Source organism: Mercenaria mercenaria, chromosome 10, assembly GCF_021730395.1.
Source record: "Mercenaria mercenaria strain notata chromosome 10, MADL_Memer_1, whole genome shotgun sequence".
Classification (NCBI taxonomy): Eukaryota; Metazoa; Mollusca; class Bivalvia; order Venerida; family Veneridae; genus Mercenaria; species Mercenaria mercenaria.
In genome coordinates, this window is record NC_069370.1 from 34,308,958 (window position 1) to 34,327,062 (window position 18,105).

The 18,105-nt window shown below is 35.3% G+C and overlaps 1 protein-coding gene across 1 annotated transcript in view; it reads right to left on the bottom strand.

Moving 5' to 3' along the window:
- Positions 1–3,808: 3,808 nt before the first annotated feature.
- LOC123559421 (protein OS-9-like) overlaps positions 3,809–18,105 on the bottom strand; it is an 89,980-nt gene continuing 75,683 nt past the window's right edge. The window contains exons 14-16 of the mRNA XM_053552711.1: positions 15,249–15,416; positions 14,380–14,495; positions 3,809–13,547 (exon numbers count right to left, since the gene is read on the bottom strand). Coding sequence (XP_053408686.1) covers positions 13,254–13,547; positions 14,380–14,495; positions 15,249–15,416 — 578 coding nt within the window. The 3' untranslated portion in view covers positions 3,809–13,253. The remainder of the gene's footprint in view (positions 13,548–14,379; positions 14,496–15,248; positions 15,417–18,105) is intronic.

An 18,105-nucleotide genomic window follows, 5' to 3' on the forward strand; every position in this document is an offset into this window, starting at 1 on the left:
TGTTCACAATGTAAAAATTGTTTAACAAGGGTAATCAGGGGCCAAAACTCCGGAACCTATGATTGGATCTGACGAATTATTGGTGTTGAAGACATTTTGCAAGTTTGTATCAAATTAAACCATAAATGAAGTCTCTATATGGCTCCAAAAGCCAAAATAGCAGATAACCTTGGAACCCATGATGGGATCTGAATAGTTTTCGAAAGGAACTGAGATATTATGCCAAAACAAGTTTTGTGCAAGTTTTATTAAAATCGATTGTAAAATGTGGCCTCTATTGTGTTCACAAGCCAAATGAGCAAATTTTAGCCCTTTAAGGGGCCATAACTCTGAAACCCATGATGGGCTTTGGCCAGTTTTCGAAAGGAACTGAGATATAATGCCAATACAAATTGTGTGCAAGTTTGATTAAAATCAGTTGCAAATGTGGTCTCTGTCGTGTTCACAAGAAATTGTGAACTGGTGACGGATGAAGGGCGATCACAAAAGCTCACCTTGTCACTATGTGACAGGTGAGCTAAAAAGGGCTTAATGCAGAATGGCAGCACAATACTGAAGGACATTTTCTTGCGATGGTATCTCAAAAGCCAAAGTGGCCGGCTGTAAAACTAGAACAAACAAATACATTACATTTACCTTTTTACCATGACAGGGCTGTAATGGATACAATCATGTGACACAGCTGCATCAGCTAAAACGGACTTACTGCATAATGGCAGCACATCATCTTGACTGCATGTAGTGGGATACATAACATACAGATATGTCAATCTGCAGACATTTCCGGTGATAACAATTGGAAGTCATACAGTTTGCACTAATATCGTGCACTTTTACATTTCACAACAATAGATCATATCCTATCACATAATCTGAATTTGATGCTATCTGTGAAATTTATTGCACGTTTTATCACTGGTTTTGAAATTTAATATTTAACGCGAGTTAATTGTTTATCATATATAAACCCAGCTTACAGTTATAGCAGCATCTATTTACTTACATTTTTGTAAATTGTGCCCTTACATGATTTGTGTATTTAGGCTGCTAGTTTGGTCCCCATGCTAGCTGAATATTAACCAGATAATCCCAAACAAAAACCCAGAATTATAATAAATGTTATAGAATTACTTAAAATAATAATTTAAATTTGAATGTCACTACTAAACATGATATGGTGTAATCTTGACAGGGAATTTTGATTTAGTTGCACCTGGCTACATTTTGCTGTCTAGAAGCACAACATTTCGGTAAGGCGTTCTTTCAGGAAATAACTTACACTGTCATATTCTCAGGACAAAAGTCAACCTTCACCTGTAGCCAGGTTTATTATTGTGAAATCAGTTTTTCATGGGGACTAATTTTTCTTGAGTTTCAGGGTAGCCAAAACCACAAATTTAAATTAGTTGATGAACAGATAGGTAGATGAATAAATGGATAGAAAGATGAATGAAGAAATGGACAAACTGGCAGATGCGGCAGTAACTATATGCTCCGCATTCAGGGACCATAATCAAGTGATGAATCTTCAAAAATATTACGTCTGTCTTTTAAGAAGTCAAATTCTTCATAAATTTAGGCAAATACACTTAAATTACAATTAACTTAAAAATAAGTCACCTTGGTTTGTCAAGAATGCTTATTACATCTAAATATGTTATATAAAATGATGTATTCAGACGACATTTTGACTTACTGCCATTGTAGTCTTGCATATTTATTTTTCCAATCCTTTACAAAACATAGAATGTTGTTCGGTAATGCAATTACTACTTGATAACCAGCTCCCGTTTCACGTCAGGAACATTAAAATTGAAATTAATGACAAAATTATTTCAAAAAGCCATTAAAACAGCTCCTTTTTGTATGTTTTTTTAAGATCGGGTTTATGCCAAGTTATAAATTTCTATTTAATTAACAGAAGATGAAACAGGATATGTTTTAATACAGGATTAATGCACACCAACCACTGAAAAGGCCAGACGAAAATCCAGGTCGCAAAAAGAAAAATAATGTTAACCGTGTTAAAGACATTTTTCTTTAATCCTTGACTAAGTCGGGTTTTGCAAAGAAATATTTAATTTCAATATTAATGTGCAACTCGACTGTATCAGTTCAACAAGTGTAGTAATTAGTGACTAAAAATTTGACATGTGATAGTGCACTACCTTGCCTAACACTGCTTTAACACGCAAAGTTTCACAAAAAGGCACCCAGAATACAAAGCTGGTAAAGCGTTGATTTATTAGCACCCGACATACGAAACCCTTTGATGTTATATTCTTATTATTTTTCTAAATTGCGAAGCATGAAATAGTCCCGTTTAATGGGCGTAGAATATCTTCAGTTACTTAGTACGAAGAAAAAACTAAGTCGTATATCATACGTTAAGTGGGAATGTGACTTTTTAAATGTTTTTAGTCAGGGACAATTTTTCTTCAGCAAAAATTTGATCGCGTTATCACAGCTTAATTATAGAATATAAATATATTTACATCGCAAGCAGGACAGAATATTTTTAGTATCATTTCATTCACCATAAAGCATTAGTTGTTCTACTTGAGGGTTTAAATGTGTCTAATCGTTAGGTGAAACAAAAAAATGAAAAATATGAAACTTAAATTTCGCATTCTAAGTTAAGTTTTTTATTTCACAGAAAACATGAAAGCAAAAGTAAGATTTTAAAGTTAACAAGATAACCATGAGGTTTACAATCTCTCACTTGACCTTTACATTTTGACTTTACTTCTGACCAAGTTTGGTGAACATCCATTAAGGTTCATTGGTGATATTCTATATAAAATGGACAGTGTTCACAGAGCTGTCAGACTGCCTTACCTCACTTTGAACAATTATCCTAAAACTGGCAAAACTAAAGCAAGAAGTAGGGGAGAGAGATCTTTATCAGATACATTTGCTAACTGCAAAATCACATTAAAATACTCAAACTACAATCCAGTTTTACTTCACCAGATACAATTTGTCTACCAAAATGTCAAAAATATATCCACTATGAAATTTAAAACAGAAATAAACAAATATATCCTTAATTTATACCTCTGTGGCCATCCAAAGTGAAAAATTAGTGCTCAATACCTTGTCCACCTTTATATAACTAGACAACATGGCTCCCACACTACTTCTTTTAGTATTGTTTGGCCTTAAGTGGAAATTGTTTAAAGCTTTTTTCTAAATTTATCTCTTGCAGCACCTACAAAGGGTCAATCGTAACCATTTGAACAAACTTAAAAGTGGTCCGTACAAGGATGCTACAGATCAAATTTGGTGAGGATTTATCAAGCAGGTCATGAGAAGAAGTTGTTCAAAGATTTTTAGCTCCACTTGCAGTCCCTAATAGGGGTCCAGTAGAACCATTAAACAAACTTGTCAGATGTACATGCCAGGATGTTACAAAGTTTGGTGTTATTTGGACAACTTCTTCAGTGGAGAAAATACTTATAAATCCATCCATACTTATAGCACCCTGAAAGTTTGGTTCAGGTAAGATAAAAATGTCTTTCAACATTTCTGATTTACCACATTTCACTATTTTTCAAAAGTCGAGTTTAAAATGTCTCTGTAATAACCTTTCTTTGTTATGTTATTTGTTATTTCTCATTTACATACATGTATCTCATTTACATATTTTATGATACAACAACTTTGTTAGGCTTGCAAACAGATCTGCAGGAAGAAATATGTGGTTTTGATATTATTTAATTATATTCCATGGCTGTTGAATGAAAATATCAAAACAGAAACACATGTGGAACTTAAAAGTATAAATATAAATAAGAATACAAGCATGAACAGTTTTGCACTTTTATTTAAAAAAAAAACAAAAAAACAAAACAGAACCAACACATGTACTTAAACATATTAGCATGTACAATTATATATAATCAAAATCCACCCACAATTATTGCATAAAAAGAAAAAAATACCTCAACTCTAACAGAAGGTAGTTTTAATAATTCATGCTAAAGATGTATTGAGATGATGGTAACTATAACAGATGTAAAATCGAGTCAATTATACACAATTAGGTAATAATATATCTTACGTAGTTTACATTCACAAAATGCACATACTAATGAGAAACAGAAGTACTCCCACATCATGGAGAAAATATGCAACGAGGCCAATCAATTACATTTGAGCCGTGCCATGAGAAAACCAACATAGTGGGTTTGCGACCAGCATGGATCCAGACCAGCCTGCGCATCCGCGCAGTCTGGTCAGGATCCGTGCTGTTCGCTAACAGTTTCTCTAATTCCAATAGGCTTTGAAAGCGAACAGCATGGATCCTGACCAGACTGCGCGGATGCGCAGGCTGGTCTGGATCCATGCTGGTCGCAAATCCACAATGTTGGTTTTCTCATGGCGCGGCTCATTTACAAATTTGCTGACAGATGAAGAAATACATGCATGCAAAATATTCAGTTTGATTTTGTTGGGTTTTGTATCATATTTAAACAGCATTTCAGTTATATACAGTGATCAGTTAACCAATTACTTCATGGATATGCGTTTAGTCACATGTGCGACCAGTGTAGATCCAGATCAGCCTGCACATCCGTGCAGTCTGATCAGGATCTGCACTGTCCGCTTTTAAGTTCATTTAAGAATTTTTGACTGAAATGCGAACAGTGCAGATCCTGATCAGACTGCACGGATGTGCAGGCTGATCTGGATATACACTAGTTGCACATGTGATTAAATGCGTATCCATGGAGTAATGGGTTAATATTTCAGTAATATACAAAAGCTAACCTATCTGGTTTTATAGGATTCTTCACTAGCACTAACCTGTAACTGACAACTTCTCTACATGAATCAGAGGTGGAGGATGAATGACTTAAAAATGATGTTTTCAGTCAATCATCATGGATACTGGCCTCAGCCATTATTCACACCCAACAACCTCCTGACATGAAGTTTTGTACACTGCCTATTGAGCTAAGTGAGCATCAAAGCAAAAAGTAAATTAAACAAGAGCTGTCTCCATAGGATGACACATGCCCCCGATGGCACTTTGAATGAATAGTTATGGCCGATGTTAGAGTTTAGGACCTTTGACCTACGGAGCTGGGTCTTGATAGCGACACGTCGTCTTACTGTGTCACACATTCATACGTAGTTATTTTAAAATCCATGCATGAATGACAAAGATATGGACCGGACACGCCCATCAATGCACTATCATGAAAAATGACCTTTAACGTCTAAGTGTGACCTTGACCTTTGAGCTATGGACCTGGGTCTTGCGCACGACAGGTCGTCTTACTGTGATACACATTCATGCCAAGTTATTTGAAAATCCATCCATGGATGACAAAGAAATGGATCAGACACGCCCATCAATGCACTATCCTTTAACGTCTAAGTGTGACCTTGACCTTTGAGCTACGGACCTGGGTCTTGCGCGCGACATGTCGTCTTACTGTGGTACACATTCATGCCAAGTTATTTGAAAATCCATCCATGGATGACAAAGATATGGACCGGACACGCCCATCAATGCACTATCCTTTAATGTCTAAGTGTGACCTTGACCTTTGAGCTACGGACCTGGGTCTTGCGCGCGACACGTTGTCTTACTGTGGTACACATTCATGCCAAGTTATTTGAAAATCCATCCATGGATGACAAAGATATGGACCGGACACGCCCATCAATGCACTATCATGAAAAATGACCTTTAACGTCTAAGTGTGACCTTGACCTTTGAGCTATGGACCTGGGTCTTGCACAAAACACGTCGTCTTACTGTGGTACACATTCATGCCAAGTTATTTGAAAATCCATCCATGGATGACAAAGATATGGACCGGACACGCCCATCAATGCACTATCCTTTAATGTCTAAGTGTGACCTTGACCTTTGAGCTACGGACCTGGGTCTTGCGCGCGACACTTCGTCTTACTGTGGTACACATTCATGCCAAGTTATTTGAAAATCCATCCATCAATGACAAAGATATGGACCGGACACAAAAATTGCGGACAGACTGACAGACTGACAGACCGACAGACCGACAGACGGTTCAAGAACTATATGCCTCCCTTCGGGGGCATAAAAATTGCTGACAAATTAGAAATATACGCATACAAAGAATGGTTAAATGATTTTATCGAAGATTAGGGTGAAGTTGCAGACCTTCAATTCTACAAGCAAGCCTGTTAAAAAAAGGTTAAATGAACTTATTTGAATATTAAAGGTAAATAGATTATACTTATGTATAAACGTTTCGCTATACTGGGTATAGCATAATTAGCAAAAATGGCTAAATAATGTTCTCTGACAAAGATTGCAAAAATAAGAATCTATTTTTGTGATAGATCTTTAAATATGAAAACAGAAGTTGTCTGTAAATCATGTATGCCCACCAAGATGGTCTGTTGCAGGTAAATGGGTATGTCATTTTCAGTCCTAAGAATGCTGTGACCTTTCACCTTTGACAGCTGAAGGTCTAATTATTCTTTATTTATTGTTGGGAAAAACTTTCAGCCTAAAGGTTACTGTGACCTTTCACTCCTAAGCTGAAACAATCTTCAACTGTTTTCAGTCCCGATGACACTATGACCCCGACCTTTCACATACTGACCCCAAAAGCAATAGGGGTTATCTACTGACCACAGGGTCATTATCATATGGAGTTTGAAGATTATAGACCCAAATATTCACCAGGTATCAAAACAAATTATAGTTTCCAAGATTACTGTAACCTTGACCTTTGATTTTCTGATTTCCAAAGCAGTATGGGGCATTTTTTAAACTCGGCTTATAATACTAATGAACCTGAAGGTCAAAAGACCAGGGCATTCTCAAGTTATTATGCTGAAACTGTTTTCAGTGTAAAAGTCAATGTATTATTGACCTTTGACAAACTGACCCTAAAAGAAATGATTCATTTTCAAATCACAAGCAAACATTCTATGAAGTTTGAAAGTGTGTACCCAAGCTTTCTCAAGCTATAAATCAAAAGGACTTTTCATTCTCGATGTCACCATAACCTTGACCCTTGATACACTGACCCTAAAAACACTAAAAGTCATCTACAGACCACAGGCAAACATATGAAGTTTTGAAGTCACAAGCAAAAGCATTCTCAGGCTATTACCAGTAACAAAAAATAAGTTTTCAGTCTCAAGGTCACTGCGACCTTGACCTTTGAGGAACAGATCCCTCTAAGACTAGGAGTCACCTACTGACCATAGCCAATCATCCTATGAAAGCTTAAGGTTGTAGGACAATCATTCTCAAGCTTTTAATCAAAAACAGTTTTCAGTCTCAAGGTCACCTTGCCCTTTGATGAACAGATGCCTCAAACACTAGGAGTTACCTACTGATCGCAGGCAATCTTCTTATGAAGGCTGAAGTTTGTAGGCAAATCCTTCTCAAGCTTTCAATCAAAAGCAGTTTGCAGTCTCAAGGTCACTGTAACCTTGACCTTTGAGGAACTGACCCCAAAAATAATAGGAGTCATCTACTGACTACAGACTATAAAGATTGATCAATAGGTCCAAGTATTCTAAAATCTAAGTGGAAACTAAATGGTTTACAGACAGATGAACACAGTAAAAGAACAATATACCAACAACATTACCAAAACAATATACCACCTCTTCTTTGAGTGGAATTATAACTAGCTCTCTATCAAATTTCCAATATTTTAATAATATGAACAAAATACAAGAGGGCCATGATGGCCCTATATCGCTCACCTGTTATCATTGCACTCGAGGACAAGAAGGTCCTCAGAAAAAAAGGACAGGAACAACAAAGGGAAGAAACTTAACCAAAAAGAAAAAAAAAATCTTACAAGGTACAGATATGTCAAAATACACCTAAAAAATTGGAGGTACCATCCATGTTGTACCAGACAAAAGTGGTCTCGGTTTTCCCTATGGCCAATAATAAAAAAGTTACTAAAAATAAGCTATTTATAGTAATGCAAAAGGGAAGTAATTAAAACAAAATTATTGTAAGTGAACAAAAGAAGGATCTGCCAAATAAATCTGTTGACATAAATGAAATTTCAGATCAGTATCTTCATCAGTTATGGAGATATACCCATTTTAATTTGAAATAAAGTGAGGTAATTTGAAATAAAATCAGTCCATAGTTATCTACCCTGATTGGCTCAGTCCAACTAATGACAATAATGAAATTTCAAATAAGTCCTATAAGTACTTACTGATATAAATCCATTTTGATTACAATCAGGGGAGGTAATCAGATATAAAATAACTCTGGAACCTACGATTGGATCTGATTTGTCATGGAATCCAAGATTTATTGTTGTTGAAGATATTTTGGAAGTTTGTATCAAATATAACCATAATGAAGTCTCTATATGGCTGCAAAAGCCAAAATAGCCAATTTTGGACCTTTAAGGGGCCATAACTCTGGAACCCATGATGGAATCTGGCCAGTTCAAGAAAGGAACCAAGATCTTGTGGTGATACAAGTTGTGTGCAAGTTTGGTTAAAATCAGATCATAAATGAAGCTGCTATTGTGCAGACAAGGTCAAAATAGCTAATTTTGGCCCTTTCAGGGGCCATAACTCTGGAACCCATTAAGGGATCTGGCCGGTTCAAGAAAGGAACCGAGATCTTACGGTGACACAAGTTTTGTGCAAGTTTGATTAAATTCAAATCATAAATGAAGCTGCTATTGTGCAGACAAGGTCAAAATAGCTAATTCTGGCCCTTTCAGGGGCCATCACTCTGGAACCCATAACGGAATCTCGCCAGTTCAAGAAAGGAACCAAGATCTTATGGTGATACAAGTTGTGTGCAAGTTTGGTTAAAATAAAATCATAGATGAAACCACTATCATGCAGACAAGAAATTGTTGACAGACAGACGCATGGACGGACTGACGACGGACGACGGGTGATCACAAATAATAAACAAGCAAAAAATGGTAAAAAAAGTACAATTTAAACAATATCTACTAATCACAAAGTTAAAAAACACCAAACAAGAGTGGCAAGCCATCACAATACATGCCAGTCACAGCAAATTACTGTTGACTTTTGAACTACACTGCTTATAGAGAACACTTGTCATCAATTTTCTAAATTTCAACTAATACACCACAGCCACAAAGACCTCCTAACTGGTTATCTAACTTGGCCGTGAAAATATGCCCATAAATATTCTAAGTTTGAACATTGAATAATAACTGCTCAGGTCAAGTAGACATAGTCAATATTCCCAATTCTAAGTAATTTAAGGACCATAAAGAGTGGCTATGAGTATCTAGCTGGTTATGGAATCTGTCAGAGACACTATGCCCCTAAACATTGTGACTAAGTTTGATTTACATTGGATAAGAACTACTCAATTAAGAAAGCAGAAACTGTCAATTTTCACAAATTTTAGAAATTCAAGGGCCATAACTCCAGAGCCTCTGGGACAATCCAGCTAGTTAGCTAACTTTACAAAGTAAAACGCCCATATACAGTGTGACCAACTTTGATGAACACGGAAAAAGAACTGCTCAAGTAAATGTGTGGACAACTTGAGCTGACTCCATCTGCCACCCCACCAGCAGGTGATCACATAACATGTAATACTAGTTTCCCTTATTTACAAAATCATGGGAATTTCAGTTAACAATGAAAATATATATTATCAAAATGGAATGATTAATCGAAAGCTGAATAATGCTACGTCTTTCCCTTAAACATTATACAACAGACACTGATAATTGGATATTTTTCATGCCACTTTACTCTTAAGATTCTTGAAAGACAGCAGCCAGCCATATTTGCATTGCTTCGAGTTCCAACTTTACAGTTTTGGAATTTTTCGGTTGGTTTTAGAGTCATACTGACATAGCTTATGTCATATTTCCAGCTGTTGATGGTGAAGGTGCTGCTCTGGACATTGTTTCGGGCATGGAAACCTTGGTAGAGGAGCCAGCTGGATCGCTTCCTTACATGAAGAATTCTATGCCCCTCAAGTGAGGTTTTGAACCCAGTGACAAGGGGCAAGTGATTCAAACTCAATGGCCTTAATTACTTGGCCATAATGGCCCATAAGCTCCACAGTGAGTTATACATCTTGACATAATGCTGTCTAAAACAGATATGTCTTTTTGGAATTCTTGAATCATTTTTTTTCTTCTCTTTTTGAATGCAAGAGAAAATAAAACCCATCATGAAAAATACTGTTTCATCAGTGGCTCAAACATAAAATCAAACTGAAAAGCAAGATTGCCTTTATCTATGAAAATAAGCAATATAGTAACTAAATAAACTGCTTTATCATATTTCACAAAAAAAAAACGAAAATTCCCTAGTCTTAACCTCTTTCTTATATTTAGAATGTAAACCAGTCTATTAAGCCATTTTATAACAATAAACCCCTATGGAACAGTTGTAGCAACTGAGAACTCAAAACACAAGCAATCAGAGGATCTTGACCACTATTTTAGCCGTGCCATGACAAAACCAACATAGTGGGTTTGCGACCAGCATGGATCCAGACCAGCCTGTGCATCCGCGCAGTCTGGTCAGGATCCATGCTGTTCGCTTTCAAAGCCTATTGCAATTAGAGAAACTGTTAGCGAACAGCATGGATCCTGACCAGACTGCGCGGATGCGCAGGCTGGTCTGGATCCATGCTGGTCACAAACCCACTATGTTGGTTTTCTCATGGTGCGGCTCATTTTATTATTCTGATTGGAACCTTTTGTATTTCAGAGAAAAATATGTATTAGCAAGCAAAATGAAATTTTTCATCTAAAAGATAGCAAATAGGACAATTTGAGACCGTCCTAGCAAACATCACAGCGAAATCAAAATGAAACATGCATATTTCAACAAGAGCTGTCAGTGGACAGCGCGCTCGACTATTCTCAGTGCTTGATGGTATAATATAAGCAATGAGTAAAACTTTAACAATAATAAGCATATTCTAAGTCGAAAAGGGGCCATAATTCAGTCAAAATGCTTGATAGAGTTGCCTCCTCCTTTTTACAGACTGGGGTCATTATGGGAAACAAGTATGCAAATTATGAAAGCAATATCTCAATGGACTTTGAAAATATTTTGGGTGGTACACAAACTTTAACATTTATTCTAAGTCGAAAAGGGGCCATAATTCAGTCAAAATGCTTGATAGAGTTGCCTTCTCCTTTTTACAGACTGGGGTCATGATGGTAAACAAGTATGCAAAATAAGAAAGCAATATCTCAATGGACTTTGAAAATATTTGGGGTAGTACGCAAACTTTAACATTTATTCTAAGTCGAAAAGGGGCCATAATTCTGTCAAAATGCTTGATAGAGTTGCCTCCTCCTTTTTACAGACTGGGGACATGATGGTAAACAAGTATGCAAAATATCAAAGCAATATCTCAATGGACTTTGAAAATATTTGGGGTGGTACGCAAACTTTAACATTTATCCTGAGTCGAAAAGGGGCCATAATTCAGTCAAAACGCTTGATAGAGTTGCCTCCTCCTTTTTACAGACAGGGGTCATGATGGTAAACAAGTAAGCAAAATATGAAAGCAATATGTCAATGGACTTTGAAAATATTTGGGGTGGTACGCAAACTTTAACAGTTGTGTGACGCTCACGCTCATGCTAACGCCGACGTCGGTGCGAGTAGGATAGCTCCCCTATTCTTCAAATAGTCGAGCTAAAAATATACTGATTCTTTAAATTCATAAATGTATTATAAGTCAGATATTTCATGGATTTCCATTTTAATGGATTATGCCCAATCCTCATTATACATTTATATATGTTTACTCAGGATTATTTGACTAGAAGCTCTTTACATGAAAAATATATACATTGTTTGGAAAATAAAATTTTAAGGCAAGCATCACTAATAACAACCTATAAAAGTAAAATATAAATACAGCCAAGTCTTTTCTTCCAAACTTTTATAAAACAGACTTGATTACATGAAACAACATTAAATTATTATCACATCACATTTTAGATTTTTACATAAATTGTCATCAAGTGACCTACAGGTAAAAAAAAATTTTCCCTGTGAGGCCACTCATAATAAACTGACATTTCCATATTGGTAACATCTGAACAACAAACAACTTTAGATTGAGTGATCATCATAAAGGCATTAAAATATACCATGTAAATGTGCAATGAATTTTGATTTTAAACAAAAAAAAATTCGATCTTATAAAACATTGACACACAGCCAAAGCCTTCATGTGTTTTTATGTTAGGAACATTACTACATAACTGTTAGCTTAACTTTCTAGTTGCTGTACAAAAGCATGACACATTTTCTAAAAAAAAAAAAGAAGTATTGAGTAACGCGAGTAATTGCACTTAAAACCAAATGAAACAGCAAAAGAACAATCAGAAAATGATGTGTGTGTGAGCGCTGACCTATACACCAAAAAGCTGACCTAAATCTTCTACGGCTAATTTCCCCTACTTTTTTCTGGTTCTAAAAGGATCAAAGACGTAAGATACTTAGATTTTCACTCTTAAAGGCACCGGTCCCAAGAAGTCTTTAACAATACCTATGAAACTATGTTTCAGTACCCATAAAAATTAATTCAAATTTCTCACACTTTTTTAATGCCTATTAAAATACATGTGACGGTTACAATTTTTACTAAATATCAAATATTTAAAGATATATCTACATGTTTAATATCCATATCACCAATATCTGACAAAAAACATTTATGTTTATAGCTTTTTTTAAGTTGTTTAATTCTTAAACAATATCACATGATCTTGAACACATTTAACAGTCATATCGCATTAACCTGCAAATAAAGTGTACCGATACCAATCCTAATTGCGCTTTAATCTTTTCATCAATTATAATTGAGGAGAGGTAATGATCTAAGACTAGAAATGATGGATTTTTGTGGTTTTCTCTTCCCATTAAAATTCAGATTGTTTTCCAAATTGTGTTAATCTAAATGGAAAAACAATTGTGAAACAGGCTTAAAAAAAAAAAGAGACTGGGAGAATTAACAGGATGACTTTCAAAATTTGTTTTGTTTTGTTTAGGTCACTACATATTAAGTCAACTTCATCCCCCCCCCACCCACCCCCACAACAACCTTTTCACTGAATAATTTTCAACAACCTAACCTTATGTTTTCTGAAAACAAAGTAATATTCATAGATTACAAAATTAAGAAAGTGTAAGTATCCAAAAATAACCAAAAGCAATAAAAAACGAAAAAAATACATTTTATTTGCAGGAAAATCATTTAAAGAATCCATTCAAGTTTGCTATGAGTCTTCGGCATCTTTAATAATATCTTCCTCATTATCTTGTGAATTTAAAACTGTGCTTGAAATTTCCTCTGAGTTACCCTCTATTTCTACTTTGCCCTCTGTGTTAGTAGTATCCTCCGAGCCTGTTGTACCTTCTATATCAGTAGTATCTTTCGAATTTGTTTTACCAGCTGTGATAACAGGGGTCTGTGGCTGTGTGGGGGGATGGTTTTCGCCCCACACAAAGCTGTAGTTTTCTTCCAGTTCATCATGCCTGGCCTGCTCTTTGTCTACCTCAGATTGTCCACCCTGAAACAGACAAATCATAACAGAAATATTGAAATATTGTGACAAAAGATGTTCCAAGTGGCTGATTCACAGCTATGTTTATCTTTGTTTTTGTAAAACTGCAACTTGTAACAGTAGCCTCTGGTGTAAACTTATATTATCATTCATGACATTAACCATTTTATCAACAATTACATTAAATCAGTGCTTTCATTCACACATAAGTTGTTTGAATTTTTTTTTAATCAATTCACAATATCTTCCGTTAATGATTTTACCGCATTATTACAACATCTGTTGTAGTAGCTAACTCAAGAACATTAGAAATTGAGAGCAGTGATGTAATGCAATAGGTGATAGAATGACTAACAATTCAGACTTTAAATAAATTTACTATGTCTGCCAATAATGATTTCACCACATTTAACATCCACTGCAGTAGAGTGGGACCCAATTAAACTGAAACTATTGAACATTTGAAACCCTTCAATAAACTAAGATATATTTCAGTCTTCTTTACAAATGTTTCGCAGCATATATCACCAATAATTTGGTTCGTCAGCGACCATTCAAGGAAATATGCTGGGTCTGAAAGATAAATGATTGGTATATGTGTGTGTGTGTGGGGCGGGGCGGAAAGGGTGGTCAGACTTTAGCCAAGTTCCCATATTTATCAATTTATCATCCCCACATTTCCAAAACTGGCTACTTGTTTATCGACTTAAACAACATGGAAATCTATTGACCCTCCACAGAAATATAGGAAGTCACCATGTGACCAACTTTTAACCAATGAAACTGCTAGAATTTGATAGGAGGTAGAACAAAAATTCTTTGAGTGTCAGGTACTTACAATCATGTCAACAATCATATTCCTGAATGTTTCTGATTCCTGTTCCGACAGAACATGCATAGTTTCATCATCACCATCAACATAACTGGTTGTAATAATTTTCACTTGGATTGTATCTGAAATAAAAGCAGAAAGAATTAGAGCTATCACTAAATGTGACTCATACACCAACTAAAGTCTTACTTGAACTTGTTCTAATGGTAATAATTCATACTGCTTGTATTCTCATTGTACAATTTATGTTCAGATGGGATGGAGTGATGGGTGGGACTGGACAGGGATGGACAAAAGTGGATGGCACAAAGTGACTCCTAAATAGAACCCCCACAAAGTCTGGGTGGAGAATAAGAACTAGTAATACCATGAAAGACACTGACTTGGACTGGAGTATTAACATACCAACAGTTTTAAAATGACTGTGTACCAGACTACTGTATAAACTGAATTGTGAAGAACAAGGGCACTTTTAACATTGTTTCCTTTTTGACTAGAAAACATGATTTTTTTTACCATCATATCTTTTCTGTATAAAGTGTTTGTTCATGCTGTGAAAGTTCTACTCTGTGTTGAGAATCATTTTATGTTATACTTGCCTATAATCGATTGACAAACTGATTTCTTGTTTGTGCCTAGCTTTTCTGAGGGCAATATATCGGCATTAACAAGTCTTTGTCTAAATTTCTGACTACCTTTCTCACAAACAATGCCAATATTTAAAAGGTCAAAAGTTAAGTTGCAGTCTTTTATACACAAAATGAGTGCCATTTTTCACACGTTGAAAAGCTGATTTTTTTCACTGCCTGGTTCCAACTTTGGTCATCTGGGCTGTGTGACTAAAATGTTTAATCCACTAAATTAGTGCAGCTTACCTCCATTACCAAGGCCAGCTTTTTGAAGTTCTTTCTGAACACTTTTTTCTAACTCGGCCGTTTGTTTGTTCTGTAAGTCACTCCCTAGAGAATTCTTCTCTCCCTGCCTGATACGTCTAACTCTCACTTTAACGCGGCTGTCATCTGACGTTTCCGTTTTTGTTGGACCTGTAAATAGACAAACGAGAAAAAAATGTCAAAAACGTTTCTTTGATAAATCATTCAATTTCAAAACATCAACGTAAATAGTTCTTTTTAAAGGAGATGTTAGACTTCTTTAAGATACAAAAAAAATTGCTTTGTTCCATCATTTTGCAATTTTTGAAAGTATAGTAGATGACAAAAAAGTATATAAACTGGGGATAAAAGTTAATTATAAAGAACAGAAATACAGACTGGCAGGTATGACATGGAAAACTAGTGCTAACTTTGACTTGAAAAAACAACAACACAAATTTACGAACAGTGAATCATTTTTTCAAAATGTAATTTTAATTGTGCAGTTTTTTTTTTTCAAACAAATGCATATCCATAGTACTATACTCAGTCTACGATTAGGGCAGGCTATTATCATTACCTAATATAAAAAGGAAATTTTTTATTTTATTTTTTTATACCACAAAATAAATAAAATGAATTGTACAAAAATTCCTCCTTTTCAATTCAACTAATTGCTTCTAGAAGGAACCCATTTGACAATTATAATTATAAATTAAAATCCATTTGATCATAATTTACGAGACGCAAACAGTCAAAACGATAAATGCTTTATTCTGTTTCATACGTAATTATAACGTGAATTTACCTATTAAGTAATTTAAGATGCCCAACTCGTCTTGCACTTCCTTTTATTCTATACGAATTTTGATCTTGATAAATACACTTCAAAACTTAGAGAACAGAATAGACCAGAATAGACATCAAAGGGAAAAAGAAGTTGATGTGTCTATTGTAATGAAAATTACTTAAAAAATTATAACTTGATGAAGTTTTGTCATGAAACACTAATTATAAAGTGTGTTACATAATATATATTTAGGCTATTTGCAGTGACTTTTCTCAATTTCCATTTCGTAAAAAACTCAGACAACAAGATGTCTAGATATTACTAATTCACCAACCTGGATGCCTCTGTCCAAAGGAGGAGGTTAAAAACAACAATTAAGCTCATTTCCTAACACTTGACCTACTGACCTAGTTTTCTTACCTTCAACATAATCTGTACACAGCTGTAATGAATATTTTTCCATACATCTGGCTACTTAACTAGTTTTCCTACCTTTAACATGATCTGTACACAGCTGTAATGAATATTCTTTTCCAAACATTTGACCTACTGACCTAGTTTTCTTACCTTCAACATCTGTACACAGCTGTAATGAATATTTTTTCCATACATTTGACCTACTGACCTAGTTTTCTTACCTTCAACATCTGTACACAGCTGTAATGAACATTTTTTCCATACATTTGACCTACTGACCTAGTTTTCTTACCTTCACTATCTGTACACACCTGTAATGAATATTTTTCCATACATCTGGCTACTTACCTAGTTTTCCTACCTTTAACATGATCTGCACACAGCTGTAATGAATATTCTTTTCCAAACATTTGACCTACTGACCTAGTTTTCTTACTTTCAACATAATCTGTACACAGCTGCAATGAATATTCTCTGTCTAACATCTGACCTACTGACCTAGTTTTTTAACATTCATAATTAAAGTTGTGAGAAGCATATCATTCTGTAAAACCTAACTTAAAATCTATGTTTTATACAATACCAATATTTTTTAGCTTTCATCAAAAACTGAACAAAAACTTGAACAACAACAGCACCTCCTGCAGGCACCAGCACTCATCTGCAAGTGCCTGACAAAAAGCAATATGCAAGAAAAGAGTTGTTGTTCTTGGCCTTCTTAAATGCTGATGATGAATAATGAATTAAGTTTCAAAGCTACAGTATTCGAGAAAAGTTGATCTACTTAATATGGTTCTTGACCCACTTACTAATCTAAATTATAAATGATAATGACAAGAGTACAATGCTTCAAAGCTAAAGCTCTTTTAGTGTTCAAGAAAAGTGGACTGAAAGGTTTTTCTATCATCTGACCTAGTGACCTAGTTTTTTCTATGATCTGACCTAGTGACCTACTTTTTTTATCTCAGGTAATCCAATTTTGAGCTTGTCCTAGAGACAAACATTCTGATATTTTTTTTCATAAAGGTGAGGTAGAAAATGTGCCCTCTTAGTGTTTACAAGGTTTTCCTATTAACTGACCTAGTGACCTAGTTCTTGACCCCAGTTGACCCAATAATGAATTTGCGCAACAGTTTATTGAGGGTAATATTCTGACCAAATTTCATTAAGATTGGCCTAAAGCTGTGGCCTCTAGAGTGTTGACAGTTTGCTGACAACACAGGACGACCAATGTCAGACAGACACAGTGAGCACTATGTGCTCAGGTAAGCTAAAAATGTAATGAAGCAATTGAAATTTTCAATGTGCAAGAAGGGGCATAATTCAGACAAAATGCATGTTAGAGTTATGGTTCTTAGCCTACTTTCTAAATTATGATAAACAGGTGTACAACATTTCAAAGCTACAGCTCTTACAGTTTTCAAGAAAAAATGGACCTAAACAAAAATCTTAACATGCCAAGTGACAACAAATCAGACTATGTAATAGAATTTATCAGAAGATCCTTTGAAAGTACAGAATGCAACCAAGCAAAACAATAGCAGACTTGGTTTGACTGAGTCTGTTCATGAGAGGTAACAGAAATGCCACACTCATGCCCACTAGCACCAGTTTAAGCAAAATTCAACTTCACAGATACTGAATGGACTCCAC